Raw genomic sequence first — 13,531 nt, 5'->3', positions numbered from 1 at the left:
TTCTACATAAGAATGTCTACTTTTTATCAGCCGCATTCAGCCTCTTTCCGAGAAGTACAGCCAGGTTTAACCTCACACTTGAGCTATGGGAAGAAGTTGGGGTAAAACGGATACACGTGTTTTGACCGGTTATTCGAACTACCTTCAATCGATTTCCTGGATTATTTGGTACAAAAAAATAGTTTTGATCAACCGCTTTCTGCTTCTTTCTGAAATATTGAGTAAGGTTAGAGCTTCCATCCCGGGAATTTATTTCCCGGGAATCCCGGGATTTTTGGATTTCCCGGGATTCCTGATTCCCGGGAAATTGTGTTTTCTCATTCCCGGGATTCGGGAATCCCGGGAAAAAAGATTTTTAATATATTTCAAAAGGCTTAGGTTCTTCTTAGAAATAAATTCTCTAGGAAATATCTTTATCGGCAAACATTTGGACTGAGCAGTGAATGCAGATGCTTTTCCAACTGATTTGCAGATCTTTGAACTATATATCTTTAGGCTCGCTGATATGTTCTCATGATTTTTTAGGTATATAGTCCAAGCCTTGCTCAAAATACTACTAAAAATGTTGATATTGTCATGAAAAAATGGATTAATTTGCCGGCCGTTGTACCGAAGCATTTCCTTACAGTAGCGTTAGTGATGCGCACGATATCTCTGCAACCGATGAGCCGATTGCTCAGATTTTTTAACAGTTCTTTTAATACTTAGATCTTGAATAAATGCAATCAAATTAGTAATTGAAATGGCGGTAATTTCTTAAAAAACTCGATTAGTGTTTGTTTCAAAACGTGGTTTGGTTGTAGTGATATCATGCTTAACGCAAACGCTATTTAAAATAAAGAATGTTTCTAGAACGTCTGCAGAAATATTTGATCGGTTCATCGAATGCATATTTCGTCTAATTTGTTATATCGTAACTGTAATATCTGTAAATTTTTGGATGTATGAAAAGAAAGACATAACGCTGTAGCTGTCCAACATCATGCGCATCCAAACCCTTTGAATGTCGTTTTCAAGGATGCAGAAAGAATTTTTGAAGGTATAAGATCACACAATCCAGATACTCACCCGTAACAGGTATAGGATGGTAGGCTTCATCCATTGCTGCACAGTTCATTCATTATCTGCTTGATTTTGATTCACGCTTAATTCGGAATGATGCTGATCCTACTGCAACAGATATGGATTCCATATATCACATTTTCTCATTTGATCGGAAATAACTGCACAATACCCTGAAGCAGCTTAATATTTTCATTCAAGATTACCAAAGAAGGTGCCATGCATTAAATTGATCCATCGTATTAGAACAACGAATTCCAATTTTGGACTCCAGCAGCTGCGTTTAGTATATCGTCCCAATCGTGTCCGTGATTACCAAAATTTAGGTTATACATACAGCCAAGAAAAATCAAAAGAAGTTGATGTTGCGTAAACTTATTGACGAGTTATCAAATGATTGAATGATGTGTAGGACACCAAATCGCCTTTTTCTGACAACTGCTTTTAGGACAGATATACATGCAATCAAACGAGTTTGAAAACATTTCAATTTATTCGTTTTTTAAAGAAAATCATTCACCTTTTTATTTTTCTTCTGTATTCCCGGGATCCCGGGATTTCCCGGGAAATTTATTATTTATTTCCCGAATCCCGGGAAGCTGAAAACCGTCGGGAAATGGAAGCTCTAAGTAAGGTGTATCACCACGCTTGTATTATGTAAATAATTGGGGTAAAACGGATACAAACGTTTCGTGCGGCCATTCCAACTATCTTCAACAGATTCCCCGGATTTTTCTATATAAGACTTACTTCTTTTCATCAGTCACCTTCAGCCTCTTTTCGAGAAGCACAGTCAGGCTGAACTTTTCACGTGAGATATAGGAAGATTTGGGGTAAAACGGGTACACATGTTTCGTGCGGCCATTCTAACTATCTTCAATCGATTTCCCAGAATTTTTTGCATAAGAAATACTACTTTTGATCAACCGCATTCAGCCCCTTTCTGAAATGTAGAGCCTGGTTTGATTTTATACTTGAGTTATGGGAAGAATTGGGGTAAAACGGACACGTACGTTTCGGGCGACCAGTCTAACTGTATTCAAACGATAACCTGGATTTTTATACATAAGAATAACTTTTGATTAGCCGCATATAGCCTTTTGCCGAAATATAAAGCCAGGATTAACTTCAAACTTTAGTTTTGCGGAGAGTTGGGGAAAAATGGGTGTAAACGTTTCGTGAGATGATTCCAAATGTCTTCAATCAATTTTCTGGACTTTTTCACATAAGAAATATCAATTTTTGTCAGCAGTTCCCAACTTTCTTTCGAGCTATATATTCAGTGTTGAAAATAAACTCAAACGAAAAGGAGAATTGGAGCAAAACGGACATGATAGCGTACTTTACGGTCAATTTAAATACCTGCAATCGACTCCCCAGACATTTTTACATAAGAAGTATTCATCTTTGATTACAACACTTAGCCTTCTATCAAGCTATTGAGTAAAGTCGCGTTTTCCATACTTTTTTTCCCACTGTGCAATGTGCGTGGTGGAGGCGGATGGTTGACCATGGTTTGTAGTTTTGGATTTGGTGGAGACGCGCTATCGCTCAACTTCTTCGGAGTCTGTACTCCTGGGATCGGTGAGAGAAAGTTGTTTTCGCATTTTTGGCTTAAAATTTGTACATATAGCCTTTGAGCTACACGGGACTTCGCATAAGCGTAACAGACCGGATGGAAACCAACCGGGTGACTGAGGCCAACTTCGGAAGTTATACGGGTAGCGTTAGCCGAGCGAAAGTTTGAATTTTTAAATGCGAAGCTTGTGCTGAAAACAACATTTGGCTTAGAGTTAATGAACCTACCTGTGCGGACAAGTCCAACTACCGGACCAACATGTTCGAAGTTTGTGTAAGGTTTACCGACAACTTTTATGGAGAAAACCATGCAACTCGCATTTCAACTGCTAGGTGCCACAGTATGCATCAGTTTATCACTGCAAGTGAAAATAAGAAATGTTATTGCCTACAACTTTGTTGAAGACTGCAAATCAATCCAATTACCTTGGAAGAAGTTATTAAACTTTTAATTAAGCGAATAGTAACGAATCAGTAGTCGATTCCATCGAACTTTATTTTTAGCGAAATAATGGTTGGGTTTAACTGAAAAGTATGTTTACAAATCTTTTCAACGAAGATAGATAGAAATAAGATGTCTTCTACAAAGTTATACAACAAGTCAAGAAACTCTCTTCCTTCAAAAGTTAGTGTGGGTGGAATATGAAACTTTCGAAAATACTATTCAGTTAAACCCAACCATTGTTTCCAAAAATATTAAGTTCGTTTGGATAGTCTACTGGTTCACACCACCATGTATTGTTAGGCCCCATGCAAAACTAACTCAGACATCCCTTCATTAATACTTTAATAACTTGTTCCAAGCCAGTTGGATTGATTTGCAGTCTTCGACGAAGTTGTAGGCAATAACATTATCTTTCTTACTTTACCTTGCAGTGATAAATTGATGCATACAGTGCCACCTAGCAATGACAATGCTTCAAATTTGGACAGACGCTCCTAGCAGGACTAGGAATCGACGAAAGGGTGGGCCGATTGAGTGTACAAAAATTCATTTTTTTCCAGGGCAGTATAAGTCCTTTATCACTCCTCAAGAGATTCTTAATGATGAACCGAACACCCTGTAGAATTATTCGACAGCTAAAATGGCAATTTTCTCTTTCATTAGCGTTAAGTTAGTATGCGTATACCCTAAACTCACTATACTTCTATAGAATGTTATCCTGGTTTTGGTGGCTGTAGTTAAATCTAGCAAATCTCTCGATTTTTATATGTATTTGGTTGCTTCTTGTCTTGTAGCGACAACTTTCCAACCAATCAAACATACATTAACAATTTCTCTCCTACCTTGTAATTACGTTTAGGACCTCCTGGACCACCGGGACCGCCAGGCACACCAGGACGAATACTTCACGACAACAGCGACGAAATCCCCAATAGCTATGGTACCAACGTGCGAATCGTGCCGGGGGCGGTTACTTTCCAAAACACCGAAGCCATGTCCAAGGTAAGCCAAAAGAAAGCTCTCATTTCGGTGCTACACTAAATCGTTTGTTTATTCGGTTAATGCAGTATAATAACACCGGGCTAGATGTGGGATAGACACAAACTAGAGAAATCTCCGAATCATGAACCTCTGTGCTAAATGAGCATAAATAATGTATCCCCATAACATCGGCATCATCGTCTTCAACCGAAGAATTCTCATCGCTCATAGTTCCAAATTCCCTATTTTCCCGTGCAACCCCAGATAATGATGATAACCGACAAACTAGAGCAACAGTGCACTGCTGTGTGGTTGCTTGCCTCAATAGCAGCCCCCAGGTATATCAGACATACCCAAAAGAGCAGAGCTAACATTTGTACCCACAAATAACACCAAGAATTATATTCCCATCATTACCTCGATGGCTTCAGTGGATGCGAATGTGTTCGTGTGTATGTGCCCGCTTGCCATTTCCCATTCGGCACCAGCAAAGAATCTGCGTTCAGTTTTGCTACTCGTTTCATGTGAGCATTCTCCGAGGCTATCAAAAAGCGGCAAGATAGAAAGTCTTCTGACCGTACCGAATACATACCGTATTTCTTGCTCGTATAGCAGTGAATTTGGGTACTATTAGACGAAGATGAAATACGCTTCAGTAGAAAGATGCTCGTTGACCGCTGACCTTGCATAACTTTGAGTGGAAACGACTGGAATTTTCAACACAGTGAAAAATGTATTAATACTATCGTTATCAGTTAGATAATGAATTCCTACCTCACATAAATCGTAGCTTCAAACTTCACTATGATGACATAATTTGTGTTTTCTCGTGTCATCCAAATGTCAACTACGGTCACCGGTTCAACAAATCGCCTACTACATCGTTTGCACCGCCATGTGGCACCCGAATAAATAAGGCCTTATCATCAATAATGAATGCATACTTTTCCGGAAGGCATCAAGCCTTATCCACAAACATAACACATTTGAACCATGCATCGTCGTAACAGGAAATCCAAAGCCACTCCATTCGGTCTCTATATCTCTCTCACTCTCGTTCCATTTGATACACACACACACGTACATTACGATTACACATTTTCTTACCACACAAGGCAACCCGACCGGAAACGAGTGCTGACGCTGACGCAGCTTATTCTTGGCAAGTTCTAATGGTCCGGTTCGTTTTTTTTTCTCTTCTTCTACCCCTCCCTCACAGATGTCCGCTACGAGTCCCGTCGGAACGCTAGCCTACATAATTGACGAGGAAGCACTGCTGGTGCGAGTGAATAAAGGATGGCAATATATTGCGGTAAGTATTTGCACCTCCACCATCGACCCCGTCACAACACTTGTTGCTTGGCTGTGGTGCCAGCCACTCGAGAGTGTCCTCCACGATGCTGGCTGACTAGTTGGTTGGCTGTGTGTAGTACGTAAATAGAGCCAGTCAGCCAAATGATGGACTTGAGCTTTGCCGGGAACGCACTGCTGATCAAAGATTGAGAACGTAGTGAATAGTTCAAGAGGCTTCCTTTTAATTAAATTTCAACCCTGCATATTTTTGATGGAATACCGTAAAAGGTTTTACATTTTGAATAGCAGATGTAAAGCACAGTCATCGGGGGTTACTTTACGTCAAAAATAGATATTAAATATTTTTTTACATTTACATTAGTTCTTGCAACTTCGAATTTAAAACTGTTTGATGTTTTAAGTATGGTAGAAGTACCTTCAAAGACAGCAGAAACAATGAAAAGAATTTTAACAATACTACTACTGCTTAAAATTGTGTTCTCATCCAATAGTCACACAATTTTGAAAGTATATCATTCAACACTTAAAAAGCTAAGGAAAAATATAAAATGTCAAGGTGAAAAAATCTGAGGTCACGTCTTCCTTCGGAAGGGAAGTAAAGCCGTTGGTCCCCGGTCCATGAAATTGGTGGATCGATATCTAGTCCAGGTAGTGGAATCACCTCTCTGGCGTCGGTAAAGAAGAAGTATATCCAACTTCTATACTCTACTAACAAAAATATCCTCCTTCCGTGATACTTGTGGAGTGCGCAGTAATATATACGGCCTCTAGCAAAAGCAAGTATCGGACTAACAATTCCTTCCCTTTCCTTCCGCGATCTACGTTCGGGCCTGGCTGGCGCCGGTATTGATCAATAAACACTTTAGGATTACCAGGAGTTGCACATTGAAAGATGTTTCGCTAATCCCAAGCATAATTATCTACTGATTCCCTGTGCAACTTCAGCTAGTCCCGATTGATAACGGAGTAGCAGCCAGGGGTGGTCGCACAAGCTCAAGCTCAAGCTCAAGTGTTGGTTGTTTTTTTACGCTTGTTGTGTTTATGAGTAACCTTGGTGTACCCAGTGGTTCTATTTTGGTTATTCCTTCGCTAGGTGTACTGGATGTCGGCTTAGGGATATCGAGGGTTTTTGTTTGACCGGCTGCCTGTGGTTTATCAGATGATTGCTGTTTGACAGTGCGTGTTGCAGTAGATCCATTTTCTTTGACAGTTTTGGCGCATGGCTTACGTAGTGTGCCGTTTGGTTGCAAAACTGGCACGTAGGCATCTGCCCAGGTTACGTGCATAGCGTACTTTGAATCTTGGTGACCTTGAGCAGATTTGCAGGTCAAGTAAGAAGGAATAGGTTGGTTCAGCTGCAGTCTAACCACACGAACCCGCCGGCAAAAAAGTTTCTGCATGCGTCATTCGCTACGGATTTCATTTCTCCGTATTTCGACATGAGTTTTTTTAGTATACTCAGAACTCATGCGCAGTGCTATATCATATAAGCAAATTTCGGTCATATTCTTGTCCATATACAGTATGTAAAATAATTAAAGACACCCCTTTATCGTTCCAGTATAATTATTCAAAGAAAAGGTTTGCTGTTTTGTGTGATAAGTATATTTTTAAATGTTAGATTTACCATTTTAGAACAAATGAATGAAAAACTAAATGATTTTGTTGTGGTAGTAAAGAATGGTAGTCGAGGAGTGGTGATCAGTCACAAAAAAAGCGCCCCCGCTTTTTTGTGACTGATCACCCATCCTCGACTACCATTCTTTACTACCACAAAAAAATCATTGTCAATGTCTTCAATAATTTTACATACTGTATACTGCCCATGATCGCATATCAGTCCCATAAAGATAGGAAATCCCATAGAAAACGGGACAACTATGCGATCATGGGTAGTATACGTGGGTCTTGGTTTTAATGTTGTCGTATTCGACGTCGTGTTGTATGTTGTTCATCGCTGTAAACTATTCTGTCTCGAATAGCATATTGAACGTTATCAGTACCACATTTTTTGTATGATGCAGTTGGAGGTAAGTCACTACTGTGAGATCAAGGTTCATTTTTACCTTTAACAACTGTTCCACCTCGCGTATTGTATGTTTTCTTGGAGTTTGCGTAAAGTCGATCACGACAGTGTTTACTTTTAGACGGCTTACTTTGTTTTTTGATTCACTTTTCTCGCTCACCGTTGGGGCAATCGAGCTTTTCTGTTGCTGGTGTATAGAAGTAACAAAGCGACGCGGGTAACATTTGTTCGTTGGCTTTTCTGTGAACGAGCGGTGTGTTTTAGCTTCTGGTTTGTGCAAGATGGGGGGCTAGATTTTTTTTATATATTTTCACACCATTGCAAAAACAAGATCTTTCAACTACTCGATTTGAAAATTGTCGATTACTGTTTCTTTTCAAAATTCTCAAATTTGTACGCTAATGTAAATCTTATTTGAATTAGTACCAAATTGCAAACTAAGGGTAATTTTAAGGAAAGATATACAGATTGCATATTATATACACGAGAAAATCATGGCATAGAGTAGACAAAATGGATAAATAGTACCAATTACCAAATAATCAAAAATACGGACAATAAAAAGGAACACAAACAATTGCACTACATTGCAATGTTATTTTTACTTAATCTATATCCTCTTACCCAATATCTTGATTACTATATTACTCTCTTTTAGGAGAATTTAAGTTAAAATATTTTTGCACATATTTGACATTTCAGTTTCACAGTTTCACACACTCCTACGATTACTTATGAGCATTCTTGTAACCTTATATCCAATGTTAATACTTGTTTTAAATCAACGATTAAAAGTATGTTTTGCTTCTGTCAAAAAATTACCTTAAATTTAAACTATTAGCTCAAATAGTATTCTTTAATTTTTACGTAAACAGGTCCCCGTGGCGTAAAGTAGCTTGCGCGGCGATATTGCAGATTAATAGGTTTAGCCATTTCCTATCAACAGAGTTCATCTTTGAAGCGTATGTAGCGCTGTACATATTTTTACTCCTATTACATTTTTTTTGTGTTCATTCATTTTTTTATTTATTTAACTAATTTATTTAAATATTTATTTATTTATTTATTTATTTATTTATTTATTTAATTATTTATTTATTTATTTATTTAATTATTTATTTATTTATTTATTTATTTATTTATTTATTTATTTATTTATTTATTTATTTATTTATTTATTTATTTATTTATTTATTTATTTATTTATTTATTTATTTATTTATTTATTTATTCATTTATTCATTTATTTATTTATGGATAAGGTTATTTATTGCAAAAAAGTCGTTTTCATCCGACGTTTCGGTCTATTTAAAACTACAACATTTTTACCAATAATTAACTGAGCGCTTCAAAACTGCTTCCAATATTTTTTCGTGGTTTATAAAATCGTTAACATAAAGGTGTCTGGATTCCGTAACAGTCCAAAAATTATTTTCAACAGATAAATTTCCCCTAATCCCTGCCTGTGCAGCTGTTTGGCGACAGGACACTCATCACAAAAATATTCACAATGGATTTGTTTCTACCTACTCCAACGCTATTGCTGTTGCCATAATGAAATAGTCAGAAACAAAATCCATAATGAATATTTTTGTGGCATGCGTCCTGTAGCTTCGTGTGCGTACAGCATTAGAGGAATGATGTAAAGACACTTTGCCGCCTGGCAGAATAAAATCTTTGATCAATGTGGGGAACAGGGCAGTTAAGCTATTATGTTCTGATTCCTGCTATATCTGCGAAGAAAGCAAATAAATCTCATTTTACTGAGATATCAGTTTCTAAATGTGCTGACAGGCTGTTGGTAAATTACCAAGCCTAATTGAGTGTGTATCTCAAAACGCTCTATAATATTTTCAATGTGCAAAGCAGTACAACTGAACTCTCGGATCTCTCGTAGCTCGGCGGTAAAATAATGCCCTCCACTTCATGATTTCAATAAAACGATTTTATCAACAGGTTAAAATTCTGTTCGAAAAATACTTCAAGCTAAATAAATCGAATAACCAAAACGATTAGAACAATAAAAAAATTAAAGAATCAACATATTGCATCTAAAATTAAAATGAAAGTGAGCAAAAATAATATAATAAATAAACTGAATAAAGTATAAACTAAACAAAATAAATAATGAAAATGAATGATAAATTCAATAAAGTTAATAAAATAATTAAGTGCATGAAATAATAAAATGAGTAAAATTATTGAAATTTAAAAAGATAAATAAAATATAATAATAAACAAAATGAGTGAAACAAAAAAAATAATGGACTATGTGAATAAGATGAAATACATAAAATAGTCAAATTTCAACAACAAATGAAATTAATAAAATTAATAAATTAAATAAAACAAATAAATAGCATAACATCTAGTCAAGTCTAGTCTACACATACACACCCAATACATGTAGGGATCCTGGAAAATTTCAGACGTTCGTCCACAATTTTGCTTGTCATTATTAATGTTTGTGTCACATATTGAATATGACACAAGCATTAAAGCTGCCAGGCCAACTGTGCAGCGTACAAAATAAAGATGATTCAAAATTATACGGCAATCAAACTATTCATTCAATGAATAATTTAATCAACGGATTATTTTGAACCTGGAATAAGGAAGAAACTTGGACAACCGCACACAACCGTTTCAATTTGATGGGGGTTTGATAAATCGTTGGGAGTGACTTTTCTAAGAGGGTTAATGTAACTCCTTTGGTTCCTGGGATGGGACAGAGGTATTTACCCCTGTCATGACTAATGAGCCAGGTTATAGCGCCTTTACTAGCTCTAAATTAAATAAAACAAATAAATAGCATAACATGAATAAAAACAGTCAAATGAAGAAAATAAATGAACCCAACGAAGTTCATAAAAATAGAATAAAGAAGGCGATCATAGTGTAGTTGGTAAATCGATTGCACTGTACGCAGCTCACCGGAGATCGGTTCCCAACCCCCGCACAAAGGGTCAGAGATTTTTCTAGCAAATAAAACGAACTATCAACTTCGACAAGATTAAAAGAGTTGGATTTCAATGTTTCACATTCTACTCGTTACTGACTGACACTTGGGCCCGTTGAGCACTGAATTCCAACAGTTCACATGTTCAAATTCGAGAGTAGAAAATTTTTTGATGGTCGCTTCATGGTGCAAACGTTTTCAAAATAATGTCTTTCTCTTTTGGCTTTCGCCGACAACTGTAAAATTTAGAAATGAGAATTTTTTGTACTTTTATTTTTTAATATTGCTTAATATTTTTCTATGAAAAACTTTCTTTTCCTAGTATATATTTTCACAATGAAGGATAAATTCACTGCAAGTTAAGCTCGGGTAGTTTTGTTGTACAAGTGACGGGTTTTAAGCTATATTTTTTGAATGTAGTGCATTCGCTTTTTTGAAAAATCATTGCTATGATTGCCATTGGAAAACATGGAGATACATTAATCGAATACTGCAAAGTTTTATTCGAGTTAAGCCTGGTTTTATGGCCTGCTTCTTAATCATGAAAAATGGGCTCGAAAAATATAATGAATGAAATGAATTAAATAAATGAAAAGAAAAAAAATGAATAATAAATAACAAATAATAAATAATAAATAATAAATAATAAATAATAAATAATAAATAATAAATAATAAATAATAAATAATAAATAATAAATAATAAATAATAAATAATAAATAATAAATAATAAATAATAAATAATAAATAATAAATAATAAATAATAAATAATAAATAATAAATAATAAATAATAAATAATAAATAATAAATAATAAATAATAAATAATAAATAATAAATAATAAATAATAAATAATAAATAATAAATAATAAATAATAAATAATAAATAATAAATAATAAATAATAAATAATAAATGATAAATAAAAATATATAAGAAACAAATAAAATAAAAAATATTGAAACAACAGACACATCTTTTTGGAAAACAACCGACATCTTTTTCGGGATGAGAAGCGCCACCTGGAAGAGTCGAATAGAGAATAAATGGAGCTACTGCATGCGTTCTACAAGAACCTGAGTAGACTCTCGCAATGAATTTATTCCATGAACCGAAATGTGTAAAGACAACGCGGGTGGTATCTTGACAGACGAACGTGATGTTATCGAAAGGTGGAGGCAGCAATACAACGAACATCTGAACGGTGCACAAACATGCAAAATCCAAGATTTTTCGACAAAATATATAACTATAATACATCAAATTGGGGTAGAGTCGTCTAAGGAATCTGAAAATGATAGAATTTTGAATGAAAAATTGGTTGGAGAGGATCCCCGATTAAAAATATATTTTGAAAATCCGAAGTATCTGAAAAAATGTAGGCACCTGAAAATTCTTCCATACAAACCTACCTTCAATGAAATTGTTGCAAAGAGCTGTAACGTTTTCAATATTGTCATTTTTTCAAAATAAAATATGAATCCTTTCAGTGTATCGATTACAAATCAAAAAGGTATATCCTATTTTCAATCCATTTCATAAAAACCAAACAGAATTAGATTTTATGAAGTTAAACGAGAATTAGAGAGATTTTAAAATATCGACCTATTTCTTGAGACCAATTTTCAGTGACCGTTTTAACACACTTTCCATTAATGTAGGATTTCTAATATTTAATCGAAGTCCATCTCACATATGTACAATAGAGTGGCTCGCGGTTGTATGGGAAAACTTCAAAATGATTTAAACTAGCGGGCACAGCACTTTTTGAGTTCCTTTTGTGGTCTCAAATGCCTGTGCAAAATTTGGGAGCGGTTGGTTGCTTCCCGGGTTTGCGCATTGCGTTCAAAGTTTGTATGGGATTTTATATGGGGAAATTAATTATTTTGCATTTGCGTTAACAAAGATCGCTATTTCACTGAATATGAAAAACCAGCCCTATAAAACCATAGTTGAAACCTTTGTTAACAACTTTGTCGAAGACGTTACTTGCTACGAGTTTTCAAAAAATAGTTATAACGATTTTGAAACTTATGGCGAGATACAAATGCAGAAATTGAACACTTTTTCCAACACTGCCGGTGCACCACCGACATCGACATTAAAAACTTCAATAAATGAGAATATATTCATCGCAGAGACTTGGTACCTTTGAATGGAATATTCAGAATGAATTGCTGAATATCATAGACGTAGTCAGAAAATGAAAAGAAGAAGGGGGGGGGGGTCATGTATAATCCCCAGTCTCTGTTTAGATTGTTTTGTATAAGACAAAGAATCATTACGTCCTTGTAAATGTCAACGACTGAACTTTCTTAATATTTTGATAGACCCAAATATGAATCATACTACAATCTTTGTTGTGGGAAATAACATTTATAATATTTAGAATTTACACCTACAAATGTATGTGTTGTTTTTGCTTGGGGCAAAAACTAACTCAAGTCTGGAAATCGCGTTGGGTTCTAACCTGAAGTATATTTCTGGTTCGCCAACATCACCTCTGTTTTGCGTGAACCTAACTCAATTTCATAAAAAAAAAAACGCTTGTTTGAAATAACTATCCTGGTTTCGTCCCTAGATTCTCAATCGAAAACGTCAATAGAAACAATTCCGAGACTGCAAGGAATCTAAGGATATGCATTTTTTAAAATTCTGACTATGAAGGCTAAGAAATAGGGTTTTAAAATATGTAAAACTTATAAACTGTTGTACCATTTTAAATGAGATAACAGTAGAGCCCTTAAATAGTAGCACTCAAACACGTAAGATTAATTTTTAATTCGGCGGCTTAAACCTGCGTTGAAGATGTGCTCCTTATATTATACTAAACTATCTGCAAAGGGAACTGGGGAGTACACAAGCCACACCCTTTCTTGTTTTCATTTTCTGACTACGTCTATGTTATTCAGCAATTCATTCTGAACATTTCATTCAAAGGTACTAAGTCTCTGCGATGAATATATTCTCATTTATTCAAGTTTAAAGTATCGGTGTCGAGGTGCACTGACAGTGTTGGAAGGAATAATTAATTTCTGCATTTGGATTTAACCATAAGTTTTAAAATCGTTATAACTATTTTTTGAAAACTCATAGCTAGTTACCGTCTTCGACAAAGTTGTTAACAAAGGTTTGAATTATCGTTTTATAAGGCTGGTTTTTCATA

At 35.4% G+C, this 13,531-nt stretch overlaps 1 protein-coding gene across 13 annotated transcripts in view; it reads left to right on the top strand.

Moving 5' to 3' along the window:
- The window catches only part of LOC131690758 (collagen alpha-1(XVIII) chain), a 1,092,580-nt gene that overhangs the window by 1,006,050 nt on the left and 72,999 nt on the right, over positions 1–13,531 (top strand). For all 13 annotated transcript variants that reach the window (XM_058976747.1, XM_058976742.1, XM_058976748.1 and 10 more), the window contains 2 exons: positions 3,945–4,087; positions 5,286–5,378. In XM_058976747.1, coding sequence (XP_058832730.1) covers positions 3,945–4,087; positions 5,286–5,378 — 236 coding nt within the window. The remainder of the gene's footprint in view (positions 1–3,944; positions 4,088–5,285; positions 5,379–13,531) is intronic.

The sequence above is a fragment of the Topomyia yanbarensis genome, chromosome 3, assembly GCF_030247195.1.
Source record: "Topomyia yanbarensis strain Yona2022 chromosome 3, ASM3024719v1, whole genome shotgun sequence".
NCBI classification, from domain to species: domain Eukaryota; kingdom Metazoa; phylum Arthropoda; class Insecta; order Diptera; family Culicidae; genus Topomyia; species Topomyia yanbarensis.
This window is presented reverse-complemented; position numbering and strand designations above follow the sequence as displayed.